The 18,699-nt window shown below is 43.8% G+C and overlaps 1 protein-coding gene across 8 annotated transcripts in view; it reads left to right on the top strand.

The window, feature by feature from the left end:
* Nucleotides 1-18,348, top strand: part of LOC110503025 (beta-1,3-N-acetylglucosaminyltransferase radical fringe) — a 38,654-nt gene extending 20,306 nt beyond the window's left edge. For 5 of the 8 annotated variants that reach the window (XM_090217490.1, XM_036960734.2, XM_090217486.1 and 2 more), the window contains 7 exons: nucleotides 7,140-7,188; nucleotides 7,366-7,468; nucleotides 11,302-11,455; nucleotides 11,585-11,670; nucleotides 14,494-14,659; nucleotides 14,765-14,850; nucleotides 15,152-18,348. In XM_090217490.1, the coding sequence (XP_090073616.1) occupies nucleotides 7,140-7,188; nucleotides 7,366-7,468; nucleotides 11,302-11,455; nucleotides 11,585-11,670; nucleotides 14,494-14,659; nucleotides 14,765-14,850; nucleotides 15,152-15,218 (711 nt within the window). In that variant the 3' untranslated portion in view covers nucleotides 15,219-18,348. Of the gene's footprint in view, nucleotides 1-7,139; nucleotides 7,189-7,365; nucleotides 7,469-11,301; nucleotides 11,456-11,584; nucleotides 11,671-14,493; nucleotides 14,660-14,764; nucleotides 14,855-15,151 lie in introns of those variants that run through there. The other 3 variants (XM_090217491.1, XM_090217488.1, XM_090217489.1) reach the window with 2 other exon arrangements.
* Nucleotides 18,349-18,699: the final 351 nt, after the last annotated feature.

Raw genomic sequence — 18,699 nt, 5'->3', positions numbered from 1 at the left:
GTCTCTTAGATCGTTCACAGTTACCTGTGGTGTTGAGGTAGGTATAATTATTTGTGTGCTCTAGGGCAACGGTGTCTCGATATAATTTGTATTTGTTATCCTGGCCACTGGACCTTTTTTGGAACACCATTATTTTTTGTCTTACTGAGATTTGTCTGACAGACTCTGTGCAGAAGATCTAGGTGCTGCTGTAGGCCCTCCTTGGTTGGGGACAGAAGCACCAGATCATCTGCAAACAGTAGACATGTGATTTCCGAGTCCAGTAGGGTGAGGCCAGATGCTGAGGACTGCTCTTGTGCCCTTGCCAATTCATTGATATACACTGAGTGTACAAAACATGACATAGACTGAGCAGGTGAAAGCTATTATCCCTTATTGAGGTCAGTGTTGATGATGGGGAAGAGACAGGTTATTGAAGGATTTTAAGCCTTGAGACAATTGAGACATGGATTGTGTATGTGTGTCATTCAGAGGGTGAATGGGCAAGACAAAATATTTAAGTGCCTTTGAATGGAGTATGGTAGTAGGTGCCAGGCGCACTGGTTTTAATGTGTCAAGAACTGCAACGCTGCTGGGTTTTTGACACTCAACAGTTTCCTGTGTGTACCAAGAACGTTTTTACAAAAACAAATAAACAGGATGATGAACAGAAAATAATCAACTCAAAAGACAACCCAACTCAGTAATTACATTGGATGAGCAACAAGACAAAATACAAACTCTCCAACCCAAAAAGGCCTGTGGTGTTGATGGTAACCTAAATTAAATAGGAAAATATACAGACCACAAATTCCAAACAAAAGTTGAGACAAATTTGATCCCAATAATGACAGTGCAGTTGATACAGATTCCAATCTCGGAATAATCCTTTGCAGTATCATCAACAGCATCCTCCAACATTTCCTCATTGGGGTGACCAGACCTTGGTTCAAATATTGGAGAAGATGCCAGAGCTGAGGATAATGTTGAAGAGTTTAAGAATAGCCCATTAGAATTTGTGGTCTCTATTTTCTCATTTTGTTTAGGTTACCATCAACACCACAGGACTTTTGGGGTTGGAGGGTTTGTATTTTGTCCTGTAACTCATTCAATGTAACTAGAGAAACCAGTTTGTTTCCGTAGTCTTTAATAACTGATTCTAAGTTTAGTAAATGATCATTTATATGCTTTTGTTCTTGGTTCTTTGTTATGTGGCTGAAAGGGTTGGAGAAGGGGTTTATCCGTTCATCTCCATTTTGGATAGGTAGCTCTTCGTAGTTTTTTTTCTTCACATGAGTGATTTGATTCTATGGATTCTTCAGTCACATTGAGCTGTTATCTGTCATGCTGTTCCTTCTTTTTTCATAGTGTATTTCTGGACTGTTCTAGTGCGTCACCATAGTGAAGGACTAAGCTATGTTTTTCTGGGTAGTTTGTTGGATAGTTTTCTAAATTTTTTGTTTGATGCATTCTTCATCAAACCATTTTTAATTGTTGTTCGTTTTCTTAGGTTTTCTGCTGAATATTTAAATGTGATATGTTAAATATACTGTTCAGGCTTCCTACTGCTAAGTTTACTCCTTCACTATAGCAGGGAAACATTTTGTCCAGGAAGTTGTCTAGGAGGGATTGGATTTGTTGTTGGCCAATAGTTTTTTGGTAGGTTGTGATTTTGCTGTGGTCTGATAGGTGTGTCAGTTGGTTGGCCGTGAACGCTCTGAGTCTCTGGGTTATGGTCAGTGATAAAGTAGTCTCCAGCACTACTGCCAAAAGATGAGCTATAGTCTGGTGTACCTACTGTATGAGTCCTATTGAAGCCTACCATTGACTATGTACAGACCCAGCGTGTGACAGCTGCTGGAATTGTGACCCTCATTTTAGCATCGTATGAAATTACAGTAGGCTACCGGTAGCCTGTATCAATTACGGTTTTCAGACATAATGGAATGTGGCCCCTTGAAAGCGCCTCAGCTACGGCATGTTTGTTTGTCTGTCTGTTCTGTTTTGTTTTTTTAAATGCCGACACAAAACCTTCTCTTGTGATATTAACTGACATTTTACTTGTCTGTAAAGAACTTCTGAAGCAGGATTTAAGTCCATCACTAGGCAACCAGAACGGTCAATCAAAATATCTTAAGCTGACCACTATCTCCTAAAAGAAACATAGGCAGGGCAGTTCAAGCATAGCCAATATGCAGTGATATTGCTACAGAACTTGTTTTAATTGGTTAATGTTGCATAGGCTTATGTTTTTTTTAAGTTATGTAAAAAAAAAAAAAAATCTGAGTGGTTGACCTCAGCTTGCATGTTTTGGCTCTCCTCTTGGGGCTGCTCGTCTGTGGGGCTGTTTGAGGAGTGGGTTTGATTCGACTCGCTCAGGATGGTGGGTTCGTCACCACAATTGAGCTTCTCCTGCTGTTCTCTCTTTAATCCTGTGAAAGTCCTGCTGAAACGGTATGAGGTTTCCCTGCACCATAACTGTTCCAGACGTGTACATGTTGAAACAGGCTGCCTCGGTGTCCTCAATGTCCAGTATTCTGAGTTTCCACCCTGAATTAATACCCTCTCTCCTGACAGAGGGGTAGTGTGCTCTTATGGCCCTGTGCCGTGCCAGGGGACTGGTCGGTGTGGAAGATGAGGTTGTTTAGCAAATAGTGTCTCTGGATATTCCTTGTGGAGCTTCTATTTGTACTTTTTACATACAGGATAATTTTAAAATTCTGGGGTGAACTGTACTTTGATTGCCTCTGCGTAGGGATGTGGCCTCTGCATAGGAGTGTGGCCTCTGCATAGGAGTGTGAGGCCTGTTAATTTGGGTTGAGGAGGCTGTGGTGCTCTGCTGCCATTGTTGTATTCAAGGAAATTCACACCTCTCACTTCACACCTCCGTGTAAATTGAATTTGCTGCCGGGACGTCTGTCCTAACTAAGCATTTGAGCCTTCATATAGTAAAATACCGCATCTTCTAGTAAAATCTCTGGGAAGTAGCTACAGATTGGAAATCTACTCAAATAGTTGTAGGTTGGGCGGTATTTAGGTTTTTGCTGTGCTTTTTCTGCTGGTTGCTGGTTAGTCCTTAGCAGTCTTTACCTGCTGGTTGTTGTGTTGCTGGGTAGTCCTTAGCAGTCTTTACCTGCTGGTTGTTGTGTTACTGGGTAGTCCTTAGCAGTCTTTACCTGCTGGTTGTTGTGTTGCTGGGTAGTCCTTAGCAGTCTTTACCTGCTGGTTGTTGTGTTACTGGTTAGTCCTTAGCAGTCTTTACCTGCTGGTTGTTGTGTTGCTGGGTAGTCCTTAGCAGTCTTTACCTGCTGGTTGTTGTGTTACTGGGTAGTCCTTAGCAGTCTTTACCTGCTGGTTGTTGTGTTACTGGGTAGTCCTTGGCAGTCTTTACCTGCTGGTTGTTGTGTTACTGGTTAGTCCTTAGCAGTCTTTACCTGCTAGTTGTTGTGTTACTGGTTAGTCCTTAGCAGTCTTTACCTGCTGGTTGTTGTGTTGCTGGGTAGTCCTTAGCAGTCTTTACCTGCTGGTTGTTGTGTTACTGGGTAGTCCTTGGCAGTCTTTACCTGCTGGTTGTTGTGTTGCTGGGTAGTCCTTGGCAGTCTTTACCTGCTAGTTGTTGTGTTACTGGTTAGTCCTTAGCAGTCTTTACCTGCTGGTTGTTGTGTTACTGGTTAGTCCTTAGCAGTCTTTACCTGCTGGTTGTTGTGTTGCTGGGTAGTCCTTAGCAGTCTTTACCTGCTGGTTGTTGTGTTGCTGGGTAGTCCTTAGCAGTCTTTACCTCCTGGTTGTTGTGTTGCTGGGTAGTCCTTGGCAGTCTTTACCTGCTGGTTGTTGTGTTGCTGGGTAGTCCTTGGCAGTCTTTACCTGTTGGTTGTTGTGTTACTGGTTAGTCCTTAGCAGTCTTTACCTCCTGGTTGTTGTGTTGCTGGGTAGTCCTTGGCAGTCTTTACCTGCTGGTTGTTGTGTTGCTGGGTAGTCCTTGGCAGTCTTTACCTGCTGGTTGTTGTGTTGCTGGGTAGTCCTTAGCAGTCTTTACCTGCTGGTTGTTGTGTTGCTGGGTAGTCCTTGGCAGTCTTTACCTGCTAGTTGTTGTGTTGCTGGGTAGTCCTTGGCAGTCTTTACCTGCTGGTTGTTGTGTTGCTGGGTAGTCCTTGGCAGTCTTTACCTGCTGGTTGTTGTGTTGCTGGGTAGTCCTTGGCAGTCTTTACCTGCTGGTTGTTGTGTTGCTGGGTAGTCCTTGGCAGTCTTTACCTCCTGGTTGTTGTGTTGCTGGGTAGTCCTTGGCAGTCTTTACCTGCTGGTTGTTGTGTTGCTGGGTAGTCCTTGGCAGTCTTTACCTCCTGGTTGTTGTGTTGCTGGGTAGTCCTTGGCAGTCTTTACCTGCTGGTTGTTGTGTTGCTGGGTAGTCCTTGGCAGTCTTTACCTGCTGGTTGTTGTGTTGCTGGGTAGTCCTTAGCAGTCTTTACCTGCTGGTTGTTGTGTTGCTGGGTAGTCCTTGGCAGTCTTTACCTGCTGGTTGTTGTGTTGCTGGGTAGTCCTTGGCAGTCTTTACCTGCTGGTTGTTGTGTTACTGGGTAGTCCTTAGCAGTCTTTACCTCCTGGTTGTTGTGTTGCTGGGTAGTCCTTAGCAGTCTTTACCTGCTGGTTGTTGTGTTGCTGGGTAGTCCTTGGCAGTCTTTACCTGCTGGTTGTTGTGTTGCTGGGTAGTCCTTGGCAGTCTTTACCTGCTGGTTCTTGTGTTGCTGGTTAGTCCTTAGCAGTCTTTACCTGCTGGTTGTTGTGTTGCTGGGTAGTCCTTGGCAGTCTTTACCTCCTGGTTGCTGGGTAGTCCTTGGCAGTCTTTACCTGCTGGTTGTTGTGTTGCTGGGTAGTCCTTGGCATTCTTTACCTGCTGGTTGTTGTGTTGCTGGGTAGTCCTTAGCCGTCTTTACCTGCTGGTTCTTGTGTTGCTGGTTAGTCCTTAGCAGTCTTTACCTGCTGGTTGTTGTGTTGCTGGGTAGTCCTTGGCAGTCTTTACCTCCTGGTTGCTGGGTAGTCCTTGGCAGTCTTTACCTGCTGGTTGTTGTGTTGCTGGGTAGTCCTTGGCAGTCTTTACCTGCTGGTTGTTGTGTTGCTGGGTAGTCCTTGGCAGTCTTTACCTCCTGGTTGTTGTGTTGCTGGGTAGTCCTTGGCAGTCTTTACCTCCTGGTTGTTGTGTTGCTGGGTAGTCCTTAACCGTCTTTACCTGCTGGTTGTTGTGTTGCTGGGTAGTCCTTGGCAGTCTTTACCTGCTGGTTGTTGTGTTGCTGGGTAGCCCTGGCAGTCTTTACCTGCTGGTTCTTGTGTTGCTGGTTAGTCCTTAGCAGTCTTTACCTGCTGGTTGTTGTGTTGCTGGGTAGTCCTTGGCAGTCTTTACCTCCTGGTTGCTGGGTAGTCCTTGGCAGTCTTTACCTGCTGGTTGTTGTGTTGCTGGGTAGTCCTTGGCAGTCTTTACCTGCTGGTTGTTGTGTTGCTGGGTAGTCCTTAACCGTCTTTACCTGCTGGTTCTTGTGTTGCTGGTTAGTCCTTAGCAGTGTTTACCTGCTGGTTGTTGTGTTGCTGGGTAGTCCTTGGCAGTCTTTACCTCCTGGTTGCTGGGTAGTCCTTGGCAGTCTTTACCTGCTGGTTGTTGTGTTGCTGGGTAGTCCTTGGCAGTCTTTACCTGCTGGTTGTTGTGTTGCTGGGTAGTCCTTGGCAGTCTTTACCTGCTGGTTGTTGTGTTACTGGGTAGTCCTTAGCAGTCTTTACCTGCTGGTTGTTGTGTTGCTGGGTAGTCCTTAGCAGTCTTTACCTGCTGGTTGTTGTGTTGCTGGGTAGTCCTTGGCAGTCTTTACCTGCTGGTTGTTGTGTTGCTGGGTAGTCCTTAACCGTCTTTACCTGCTGGTTGTTGTGTTGCTGGGTAGTCCTTGGCAGTCTTTACCTGCTGGTTGTTGTGTTGCTAGGTAGTCCTTAGCCGTCTTTACCTGCTGGTTGTTGTGTTGCTGGGTAGTCCTTGGCAGTCTTTACCTGCTGGTTGTTGTGTTGCTGGGTAGTCCTTGGCAGTCTTTACTTCCTGGTTGCTGGGTAGTCCTTGGCAGTCTTTACCTGCTGGTTGTTGTGTTGCTGGGTAGTCCTTAGCAGTCTTTACCTGCTGGTTGTTGTGTTGCTGGGTAGTCCTTAGCAGTCTTTACCTCCTGGTTGTTGTGTTGCTGGGTAGTCCTTGGCAGTCTTTACCTCCTGGTTGTTGTGTTGCTGGGTAGTCCTTGGCAGTCTTTACCTGCTGGTTGTTGTGTTGCTGGGTAGTCCTTGGCAGTCTTTACCTGCTGGTTGTTGTGTTGCTGGGTAGTCCTTAACCGTCTTTACCTCCTGGTTGTTGTGTTGCTGGGTAGTCCTTAGCCGTCTTTACCTGCTGGTTGTTGTGTTGCTGGGTAGTCCTTGGCAGTCTTTACCTGCTGGTTGTTGTGTTGCTGGGTAGTCCTTAACCGTCTTTACCTCCTGGTTGTTGTGTTGCTGGTTAGTCCTTAGCCGTCTTTACCTGCTGGTTGTTGTGTTGCTGGGTAGTCCTTGGCAGTCTTTACCTCCTGGTTGTTGTGTTGCTGGGTAGTCCTTAGCAGTCTTTACCTCCTGGTTGTTGTGTTGCTGGTTAGTCCTTAGCCGTCTTTACCTGCTGGTTGTTGTGTTGCTGGGTAGTCCTTGGCAGTCTTTACCTGCTGGTTGTTGTGTTGCTGGGTAGTCCTTGGCAGTCTTTACCTGCTGGTTGTTGTGTTGCTGGGTAGTCCTTAGCAGTCTTTACCTGCTGGTTGTTGTGTTGCTGGGTCGTCCTTGGCAGTCTTTACCTGCTGGTTGTTGTGTTGCTGGGTAGTCCTTAGCAGTCTTTACCTGCTGGTTGTTGTGTTGCTGGGTAGTCCTTGGCAGTCTTTACCTGCTAGTTGTTGTGTTGCTGGGTAGTCCTCGGCAGTCTTTACCTGCTGGTTGTTGTGTTGCTGGGTAGTCCTCGGCAGTCTTTAGCAGTAAAAATCCTTTCCAGTTGTTTCTGTCCAAATTCAGGTTGCACGTTTGAGTTCCGTTACGTCTGTGTCTGTCTGTCTATGTCTGTGTCCTCAAGACCTTTATATTGAGTTCCTTTAACACCATCTCTCTTTCTCTGTGTTTGTGTCCTTAAGACCTTTATATTCACAGATGGGGAGGATCAGGAGCTGAGGAGGAGAGCAGGTAAGACAATACACTTCCAAAGGTGGACAATGGAAGTACAAATAGGAGAGCAATTATTGTGTCACTGTACCTTTGTAATTGATGTTCTTAGAGAGGCTCATAATATGTTATCAGGGATATGTGTATTTGATACTCCATTATAACTGTCTCAACACCCTTTCTTATTCTCTCTGTCAGGGGATAACATCATCAACACCAACTGTTCAGCAGCACACACACGGCAGGCCCTGTGCTGTAAGATGTCTGTGGAATACGACAAGTTCATCGAGTCACAGAGGAAGTGAGTGTTCAGTCACACTTTACCTTACTGCCTGTGTAACCGGTGGGATTTGAACACAGGTCTCCCACGGGAGAAACCCAGGTCTTGACCATAACACCAAGAGGAAATTGGTGACACTGATTTTGATCTCGCAGGCGAGGCTACCTCATCACGTGATCATGAGTAGCCATGTCTGCTACACCTGTTATTTCCCATCACATTACACGCTAAGAACTTAACTATATATTAAGTCATTTATTATAATTGGCCAATAAGAAGCCAATTCAGAAGAAGTTCATGTTTACGAAGTCCCACTTGCTCTGTGTTTAAAGCCCATTGCAGTCAAAACATGACATGTATTTCCATACTATGAGGTTGGAATAATACTGTTGAATTGTAAAATGATGAGCTGTTTGAAAAGACCACCTGAAGTTTCAGCTTGTTTTGGAGAGATGGAGTTTTGGCCTGATTGGTGACATTCCAGGCAGTAGATTAGTTAAAGAACAAATTCTTGTTTTCAATGACGGCCTAGGAACAGTGCCTTGTTCAGGGGCAGAACGACAGATTTTTACCTTGTCAGCTCGGGGATTCGATCAAGCAACCTTTCGATTACTGGCCCAATGCTCTAACCACTAGGCTACCTGCCGCCAATAACAACTTCAGTTTTCCTCTCCCCACTCTGACCACTTCCAGACAGTCCTAGAAACATTCTTTCTTGAGAAATGGCTCCTTGGTAAGAAGCTATTCTTGTTTCCTTTTGACGATTTGAATTGAGAACAATCACAGTAAGATTTAATATTGGGAAACGGCTGCATTGGACCTTTAACCCTGCTTCCTTTGTCAAGAGTACTGAGCCCCCCCCCCCCCCCCCCCAGTTTCAGGAGACTGTAAAGAAATACGGCTCTTTCTTTAATGCTGAGAAAAGGCCTATTTTCAGTGTGGACACACCTACTCATTCCAGGGTTTTTCTTTATTTGTACTATTTTCTACATTGTAGAATAATAGTGAAGACATCAGAACTATGAAATAACACATGGAATAATGTAGTAACTAAAAAAAATTTAAGCAAATCAAAATATATTTCTTCAAAGTAGCCACCCTTTGCCTTGATGACAGCTTTGCCCACTCTTGGCATTCTCTCAACCAGCTTTATGAGGTAGTCACCTGGAATGCATTTCAATTAACAGGTGTGCCTTGATAAAAGTTAATATGTGGATTTTCTTTACTTCTCAATGCATTTGAGCCAATCAGTTGTGTTGTGACGAGGTAGGGTTGGAATAAAGACGATAGCCCTATTTGGTAAAATACCAAGTCCATATTATGGCAAGAACAGCTCAAACAAGCAAAGAGAAATTACAGTCCATCATTACTTTAAGACATGAAGGTCAGTCAATCTGCAAAATTTGAACAAATTTGAAAGTTTCTTCAAGTGCAAACAAGCACTATGATGAAACTGGCTCTCATGAGGACTGCCACAGGAAAGGAAGACCCAGAGTTACCTCTGCTGCAGAGGATAAGTTCATTAGAGTTACCAGCCTCAGAAATTGCAGCCCAAATAAATGCTTCACAGAGTTCAAGTAACAGACACATCTCAACATCAACTGTTCAGAGGAGAGTGTGAATCAGGCCTTCGTGGTTGAATTGCTGCAAAGAAACCACTACTAAAGGACACCAATAATAAGAAGAGACTTGCTTGGGCCAAGAAACATGAGCAATGGACATTAGAGCGGTGGAAATCTGTCCTTTGGTCTGATGAGTCCAAATATGAGAATTTTGGTTCTAACCACTGTGTCTTTGTGAGACGCAGAGTATGGATGATCTCCACATGTGTGGTTCCCATCATGAAATCATGAAGCATGGAGGAGGTGGTGTGATGGTGTGGGGTTGCTTTGCTGGTGACACTGTCTGTGATTATATTAAGAATTCAAAACACACTTAACCAGCATGGCTACCACAGCATTCTGCAGCGACACGCCATTCCATCTGGTTTGCGCTTAGTGGGACTATCATTTGTTTTTCAACAGGACAATGACCCCCAAAACACCTCCAGGCTGTGTAAGGGCTATTTGACCAAGAAGGAGAGTGCTAGAGTGCTGTATCAGATGACCTGGCCTCCACAATAACCCAACCTCAACCCAATTGAGATGGTTTGGGATGAGTTGGACCGCAGAGTGAAGGAAAAGCAGCCAAGTGCTCAGCATATCAAATCAAATGTGGGAACTCCAAGACTGTTGGAAAAGCATTAAAGGTGAAGCTGGTTGAGAGAATGCCGAGAGTGTCCAAAGCTGTCAAAGGCAAAGGATGGCTGGCTACTTTGAAGAATCTCAAATATAAAATATATTTTTATTTAACACTTTTTTGGTTACTACATGATTTCAATTATGTTATTTAATAGGGTTTGTCTTCACTATTTCTAAACTGTACAAAATAGCAAAAAATAAAGAAAAACCCTTGAATGAGTTGGTGTTTCCAAACCTTTGACTGGGACTGTATATAGAAAAGTATGTGGACACCCCTGCAAATTAGTTGATTTGGATATTTCAGCCAGATCCGTTGCTGACAGGTGTATAAAATAGAGCACACAGCCATGCAATCTCCATTGACAAACATTGGCAGTAGAATGGCCATACTGATGAGCTCAGTGATTTTCAACATGGCACCATCATAGGATGCCACCTTTCTAACAAGTCAGTTCGTCAAATTTCTGCCCTGCTAGAGCTTCCCCGGTCAACTGTACGTGCTGTTATTGTGAAGTGGAAACGTCTAGGAGCAACAACGGATCAGCCGCAAAGTGGTAGGCCACACAAGCTCACAGAACAGGACTGCCAAGTGCTGTAGTGCTTAGCGCATAACATTTGTCTGTCCTCGGTTGCAACACTCTACTGTGTTCCAAACTGCTTCTGGAAGCAGCGTCAGCACAATAATTGTTTGTTAGCAGCTTCATGAAATGGGTTTCAATGGCCGAGCAGCTGCACACAAGCCTAAGTTCACCATGCGCAATGCCAAGCGTCGGCTGGAGTGATGGAAAGCTTGACGCCATTGGATTCTGGAGCAGTGGAAACTGGGTTTAATGGATGACAGGAGAACACTACCTGCCCCAATGCATATTGCCAACTGTAGAGTTTGGTGGAGGAGGAATAATGGTCTGGGGGCTGTTTTTCATGGTTTGGACTAGGCCCCTTAGTTCCAGTGAAGGGAAATGTTAACGCTATAGCATACAATGACATTCTGTGCTGTTCTAGACTTCCAACTTTGTGACAACAGTTTAAGGAAGGCCCTTTCCTGTTTCAGCATGACAATGCAATGCGAGGTCCATACAAATAGGTGTGGAAGAACTTTACCCGCACAGAGCCCTGACCTCAACCCTGTCAAACACCTTTAGGATGAATTGTAACACCGACTGTGAGCCAGGCCCAATCGCCCAACATCCGTGCTCTAATGATCTTGTGGCTGAATGGAAGTCCCCGCAGCCATGTTTTACAATCTAATGGAAAGCCTTCCCAGAAGAGTGGAGGCTGTTATAGAAGCAAAGGGGGGACTAACCATATTAATGCCCATGATTTTGCAATGAGATGTTCGACAAACAGGTGTCCACATACTTTTGGTCATGTAGTGTATATCTTAGATTCTCTGTGTGGTTGGTTAAGGAGGTCAACAGATTAATAGGACTATATGTCTCCACATACCTCTGCTAATCACAGGCATTATTTGAAAACATGGACACGTTTCTTCCAGTCCCATGTCCTGTATTTGTTACTTGATGAACACCATCAACAACTTCTCAGTAACACTTGTATAACTGTTTATGTAATAGCTTGCATCTACCACCCCCCCCCCCCCCCCCCCCCCCCCAGGTGGTTCTGCCATATGGATGATGATAACTATGTGATTGTACCCAGCCTGCTGAAGCTGCTGTCCTCCTACCACCATACGCAGGATGTTTATCTGGGCCGGCCCAGCCTCGACCACCCCATAGAGGCCGCAGAGAGGGTCAAGAGTGACGGATCTGTGAGTACATCCAGTGTCAGTCTGTTTGTCTCTTTCTCCATCCCTCCATCTGTCGTTCTGTCTATACCTCCCTTCCTGTCTCTCTCTAACCTTCTCTTGTTCTCTCTGACCCTTGTTTTCTTCTCCCAGGTGTCAGTGAAGTTCTGGTTTGCTACAGGAGGAGCAGGGTTCTGTATCAGTCGTGGTCTGGCCCTCAAGATGAGTCCATGGGCTAGGTGAGTTTTAACAGTTCAACGTTTTTCAATGTTCTTCAGATGCACATATTATTGTGGCCGTTCAAGGTTAATTAAATGTAAAGGCAAAAATGTAGATTTCTGCCTAAATAGACACACCCAAAAGTAACTGATTTTAATGAGCAGTTAAATAAGGACATGCATTGAACTTGGGATCACACCTGATAAGGACATGGTCAGAACATAGGAATGGCACAGTTCAGATCACACAAGATCAAGCACACACAAAGTAACTGTTTTTTTTTGTGTTTTTTAATGTGATCTTTCATGGACAAGCTGTAAGTAGATGATTGATGAATAGAGTTGGAAACTCATCAGATGCCTTCCACAACAAGTCAAACACTTCTGGGAAACAAATGTGATTTATAGAAACAACAGCTCTAACTTTACAGATGTTTTAGTAAGAGGTATAAAAACACAATTTATACAATATCAACTTCTTCCAAACATTGTGGTGGTGTCAGGGAACATCCAAGTGTCCTTTCAACCTCCCAAACATCATCATCTTCTCTATGGGGAATAAAATGCAGGAATATAATAGGATCAATATTGCACTTGACAAATTTTACAAAACTGCATTATTCTAATATAAAAGCAATATACTAAAAGATAACACCCAGCCTAAACTGTGTTACACATTCCCTGCTGGTGACTTGTGGCATCTCAGAGACTAACTCTAAATGTCTAACTTCTCCAGTAGGCTCCCCTCCCCACTGGACATAGCTGGCCAGGGGGATTGTAGACTGGCCCTTCTCAACTGGCCAGGTGAGTGCAGCAAGCTCACCTCTGTCCACAAAGCATTTCTGAGTAGGAGTGCTGATCTAGGAGCAGTTTTGCTTTTTAGATCATAATGAATAAGATTATTTGGACACTGTCTGGAAAGTGCCTCAGACAGAGGTGTGAAACACATGCAGACACAATGCAAATAGCGGGGAGGGAGGCATCAGCCATCAATAATGTGTTGTTTTTGTTCACTCTGTTTGGGTGGGCCTGGCAGGGACTGGCTCCCCAGTGGGTGGGCACAGTACTCCCCTGCCTCCTAGTGGAAAACTAATTTGAATTATATTGCACAAACAGGACACAGTTACAAAGGCCTATACTGTGTGTAGGCTATACATACAGTTTAAAAAGCAGACCATAACAAAACAACAATACTGTTATGTAAAAGCCATATACTAGCATATACAAAGCAAACAGTGGGACACAAGTAGCCTACCTTTAGAAACAAAGTAACAAAGGCCATGAGAATTTGGTTACACAGAATATATACAACTTTTAGCAGCCTAGAAGGCCAGCATCCCGGAGTCGCCTCTACACTGTTGGCATTGAGAATGGTGTTTTGTGGGTACTATTTATGAAGCTGCCAGTTGAGGACTTGTGAGGCATATGTTTCTCAAATTAGACAGTCTAATGTACTTGTCCTCTTGCTCAGTTGTGCACTGGGGCCTCCCATTCCTCTTTCTATTCTGGTTTGGGCCAGTTTGCGCTCTTCTGTGAAGGGAGTAGTACACAGTGTTGTACGAGATTTTCAGTTTCTTGGCAATTTCTTGCATGGAATAGCCTTCCTTTCTCAGAACAAGAATAGACTGATGAGTTTCAGAAGAAAGGTCTTTGTTTCTGACCATTTTGAGCCTGTACTCGAACCCACAAATGCTGATGCTCCAGATACTCAACTAGTCTAAAGAAGGCAAGTTTTATTGCTTCTTTAATCATAACAACAGTTTTCAGCTGTGCTAACATAATTGCAAAAGGGTTTTCTAATGATCAATTAGCCTTTTAAAATTATAAACTTGGATTAGCTAACACAACATGCCATTGGAACACAGGAGTGATGGTTGCTGATAATGGGCCTCTGTACGCCTATGTAGATATTCCATTAAAAAAATCTGCCATTTCCAGTTACAATAGTCATTTTGCGGCGGCAGGTAGCCTAGTGGTTAGAGCGTTGGACTTGTAACCGAAAGGTCGCAAGATGGAATCCCCGAGCTGACAAGGTAAAAATCTGTCGTTCTGCCCCTGAACAAGGCAGTTAACCCACTGTTCCTAGACCGTCATTGAAAATAAGAATTTTTTCTTATCTGACTTGCCCAGTTAAATAAAGGTAAAATAAAAAATTATACAAATTTATGTGTATTTCTGACCAATTTGAAGTTATTTTAATGGACAAAAAAATGGCTTTTCTTTCAAAAACAAGGACATTTCTAAGTGACCCCAAACTTTTGAGCGGTAGTGTATATAAAATATGTAAGTACTTTGGAATGATAGACAGAATATAGGATACACAGGACTGGACACAGCTATACTGTAAATACAAAGAACAAGACCACAACTATATAAAACATACTAAATACATATAGTATAGAAAGTTTACAAAATAATTTACCTACAGATATAAAACGGACTCCAATCCTTCTAGAAAATTTTTTTTCTGCCGAGTCAGTCATCTTGGTCCAGGTCGCCCTCAGCATCTGTGTCTGACTCTCAAAACATTTCCTCCAAAGCAACTTTCTCGGTATACCTGGTTTTGTCATATTTTTACCCCCCTATTGGGTAGTTTCCAACTGTTGCATTCCTTAGAATTGTTGTTAAAACCGTTGCTACATATACTGTAGAGATACAGTACACATGAAAAGACCTCGGGAATCGATAGAACATCACTCAGAGATACACAAATACGAGAACATTCAAAATGGGGGAATCTTTCCTTTAAGCTATTATGCCAAACTGTTTTGAGCAGTTCACTCACTACCTCTTCTTCTCTCTCCTTTATTTTCCTCTCATCCTCTCCCCTCCTCCTCCCCCCAGTCTGGGCAACTTCATCAGCACGGCGGAGAAGATCCGTCTCCCTGACGACTGCACCATGGGTTACATCATTGAGGCGCTGCTGGAGGTGACACTGACACACACACACCTCTTCCACTCCCACCTGGAGAACCTGCAGAGGCTTCCCACAGACACCGTGCTGGAGCAGGTAGGGGTGGGGAGGAGAGAAATAGAGGGAGACTGAGAGAGAAAGAAATACAACAGATCCCAATTGATTTCAGCTATCAAAGAAAAATTGTGTGTCTGTGTCTAGGTCACTTTGAGCTACGGAGGTTTTGAGAACAGGAGGAATGTGATCAGCATTGGAGGAGCCTTCTCTCTGGTGGAGGACCCGTCACGGTAAACAGACAAACATTCTCCCAACATCCATCCAACATTTACCCAACATTGTCAGGCACTAGAAAATTACATGACACTGGTTTGCTTAACCTCTGCTGAATTGTGAGTGACACGTAAATGGTTATCCCCTCTCTCTCCACCAACACTTTTCTTTGTCTTACCATTTCCCTCTCTCCCCCCCTCCGTATCCCCTCTCTCTACTTCCATCTGGCCTCTCTCGCTCTTTCTCCCTCCCCTCAATCTCTTTCTGCCTCCATCTCTCCTCTCTCCCTCCGTCTGCCCTCTCTGTCTCTCTCTCTAGGTTTAAGACTGTCCACTGCCTCCTCTACCCAGAGACTGACTGGTGTCCTAGTTTGGGTCACCATTGATGACCACTACAGTACAGCATATCTACAATACTTCCTACCGGCCTGGTTGACTGGTGTCCTAGTATGGGTCACCATTGATGACCACTACAGTACAGCATATCTACAATACTTCCTAAAGGCCTGGTTGACTGGTGTCCCTGTGTATGCTAGCAATATCATTGCCATGGCAAAATTATGACAAGGCCAAACAGGTTCACTGGCACCCAGGCTAACCCTACAGAACCACTTCACTCAGATCAAATGGCTAGACGTCTGTGGGTCTTTGAGAGGACATGAGGCGAGAGAAGATGAGGTAACTGGTGTGAGGATCGCTTTGGTCATGGTGGGATGATGAAGAAACACCCCACTACTCTTTATTATCACTAGTGTACCCTCCAGTCAACGCAGGAAGTTGCCACTGTTGGCTGTTGCCATAGCGATGATTCACCACTCATTGCTTTTGTTGTAGCTTTGAATCCCAAACATACTATTGTGGTCCAGATATACAGTGGGGCAAAAAAGTATTTAGTCAGCCACCAATTGTGCAAGTTCTCCCACTTACAAAGATGAGAGAGGCCTGTAATTTTCATCATAGGTACACTTCAACTATGACAGACAAAATTAGAAACAAAATCCAGAAAATCACATTGTAGGATTTTTAATGAATTTATTTGCAAATTATGGTGGAAAATAAGTATTTGGTCACCTACAAACAAGCAAGATTTCTGGCTCTCACAGACATGAAACTTCTTCTTGAAGAGGCTCCTCTGTCCTCCACTCGTTATCTGTATTAATGGCACCTGTTTGAACTTGTTATCAGTATAAAATACACCTGTCCACAACCTCAAACAGTCACACTCCAAACTCCACTATGTCCAAGACCAAAGACCTGTCAAAGGACACCAGAAACAAAATTGTAGACCTGCACCAGGCTGGGAAGACTGAATCTGCAATAGGTAAGCAGCTTGGTTTGAAGAAATCAACTGTGGGAGCAATTATTAGGAAATGGAAGACATACAAGACCACTGATAATCTCCCTCGATCTGGGGCTCCACGCAAGATCTCACCCCGTGGGGTCAAAATGATCACAAGAACGATGAGAAAAAATCCCAGAACCACACGGGGGGACCTAGTGAATGACCTGCAGAGAGCTGGGACCAAAGTAACAAAGCCTACCATCAGTAACACACTACGCCGCCAGGGACTCAAATCCTGCAGTGCCAGACGTGTCCCCCTGCTTAAGCCAGTACATGTCCAGGTCCGTCTGAAGTTTGCTAGAGAACATTTGGATGATCCAGAAGAAGATTGGGAGAATGTCATATGGTCAGATTAAACCAAAATATAACTTTTTGGTAAAAACTCAACTCGTCGTGTTTGGAGGACAAAGAATGCTGAGTTGCATCCAAAGAACACCATACCTACTGTGAAGCATGGGGGTGGAAACATCATGCTTTGGGGCTGTTTTTCTGCAAAGGGACTAGGACGACTGATCCGTGTAAAGGAAAGAATGAATGGGGCCATGTATCGTAAGATTTTGAGTAAAAATCAGCAAGGGCATTGAAGATGAAACGTGGCTGGGTCTTTCAGCATGACAATGATCCCAAACACACCGCCCGGGCAACGAAGGAGTGGCTTCGTAAGAAGCATTTCAAGGTCCTGGAGTGGCCTAGCCAGTCTCCAGATCTCAACCCCATAGAAAATCTTTGGAGGGAGTTGAAAGTCTGTGTTGCCCAGCAACAGCCCCAAAACATCACTGCTCTAGAGGAGATCTGCAAGGAGGAATGGGCCAAAATACCAGCAACAGTGTGTGAAAACCTTGTGAAGACTTACAGAAAACGTTTGACCTCTGTCATTGCCAACAAAGGGTATATAACAAAGTATTGAGATAAACTTTTGTTATTGACCAAATACATATTTTCCACCATAATTTGCAAATAAATTCATTAAAAATCCTACAATGTGATTTTCTGGATTTTTTTTCTCATTTTGTCTGTCAGTTGAAGTGTACCTCTGATGATAATTACAGGCCTCTCATCTTTTTAAGTGGGAGAACTTGCACAATTGGTGGCTGACTAAATAATTTTTTGCCCCACTGTATCTTTGAAGAAGTATTCATGTATTTCGATTGTTGAAAAGGTACCTTAAGAAGCTGAACATGGTGAAATGTAAATGTATTTGCTTTTAGGTCCCAAAAATGTACTGGACTGGTGTTTTATTATGAGGGCTGATGACCAGAAATCATCAGAGGTGAATATCTGATATCAGTGTTACATTAAGTAATGCCTGAGAGCCGTTTGTGATTGTTTAACGGAGTCAAGAAGCTCACTCCACAGCTTGCTTGAAATGATCCTTTTGTATAGGTCAAACGTGTGTTTGTGAGCAGAGGATCACTAGTCCCCTGATATGGGGACAGGGACAGTGGAGGAAGCCATACTGTTAGCAGCATATTGAGGTTCACTCTAGACAACCCTTGATGTGCCCCTCATGTCCTGAAGTTAATTTCTTACCAGAAGAGGTTTCAAACTGGTGTCTGTACATGTGTGTGTGCAACCTAACTACTCAGTCAGAATGATTTTAACATCTTATAGCCAAAGATGATGCCAGTGCCTTATGTTTCAGTCAACTAGACTTTGGAAATGCACATGACAAATGTTTTAAAGGAATGAAACTGTGATCGTACTGTATGAATAAAAATGTGTGCACCACACACACACACACACACACACACAGCCCTGCCGTAACCAAAACAGACTCTGAACATGAGCACACTATCTTAAAGATCATTCATGAGATATTTGTTGTTGCCTCTAAGTGTTTCCCACAATGCATGTTACAAGTTATTTCTCTGTCAAAAAGACAGGTTTTGCACTCATCTCAATTCCTGTGTATAATATTTCTGTGTATTAAAAGTTACGGTAGTGTTGTAATGTGTGAGCTTGAGCTGGAAGTACATGTCTTTTCCTGATGGCTCACGCTCTCCCTTTTTGCACAAAAACACTAGAATCCAAAACCAGAATCTCTTTCCCCGCTGCAGGTCAGTGTCAGAGAGGGAGATAGGAGTCTGACTCAGACCTCATCTTTTGTCCTCCTTTTTACCGTTGATGTATTGTTTTGTGTTGAATAAAGCATGTTTTGCAGCATTACAAAACAACACCACTACTCTCTCTCGTCCCTTTGCTTCAGATTCATAGTTGTTTTTATCATAATTATTAAGACAATCTCAAGTACATACACAGTGATGCACAACAGGACAGTGGAACAATGCTGGTGTACTTACTGTTCTTATTACAGAAAGAACTAATGAAAGAGGCAGATCTGTTTGAGGTAGCATAATCAGCTTGGTTCTCACCCTTTGGAACAACATGTTCTTGGCCCATAAAGTTTGTCAGTGAGCTAATCCAGTGTTTCCCAACAGTACACATTCACATTTTAGCTCTGACAAACACATGATTCCACTTGTCAACTAACCATCAAGCCTTACCTCTATACATATACCTCTATC

The sequence above is a fragment of the Oncorhynchus mykiss genome, chromosome 23, assembly GCF_057628025.1.
Source record: "Oncorhynchus mykiss isolate SJ-2025 chromosome 23, ASM5762802v1, whole genome shotgun sequence".
Classification (NCBI taxonomy): Eukaryota; Metazoa; Chordata; class Actinopteri; order Salmoniformes; family Salmonidae; genus Oncorhynchus; species Oncorhynchus mykiss.
Note: the sequence above shows the minus strand (reverse complement) of the source record. Positions and strands in the feature narration are given on the sequence as shown.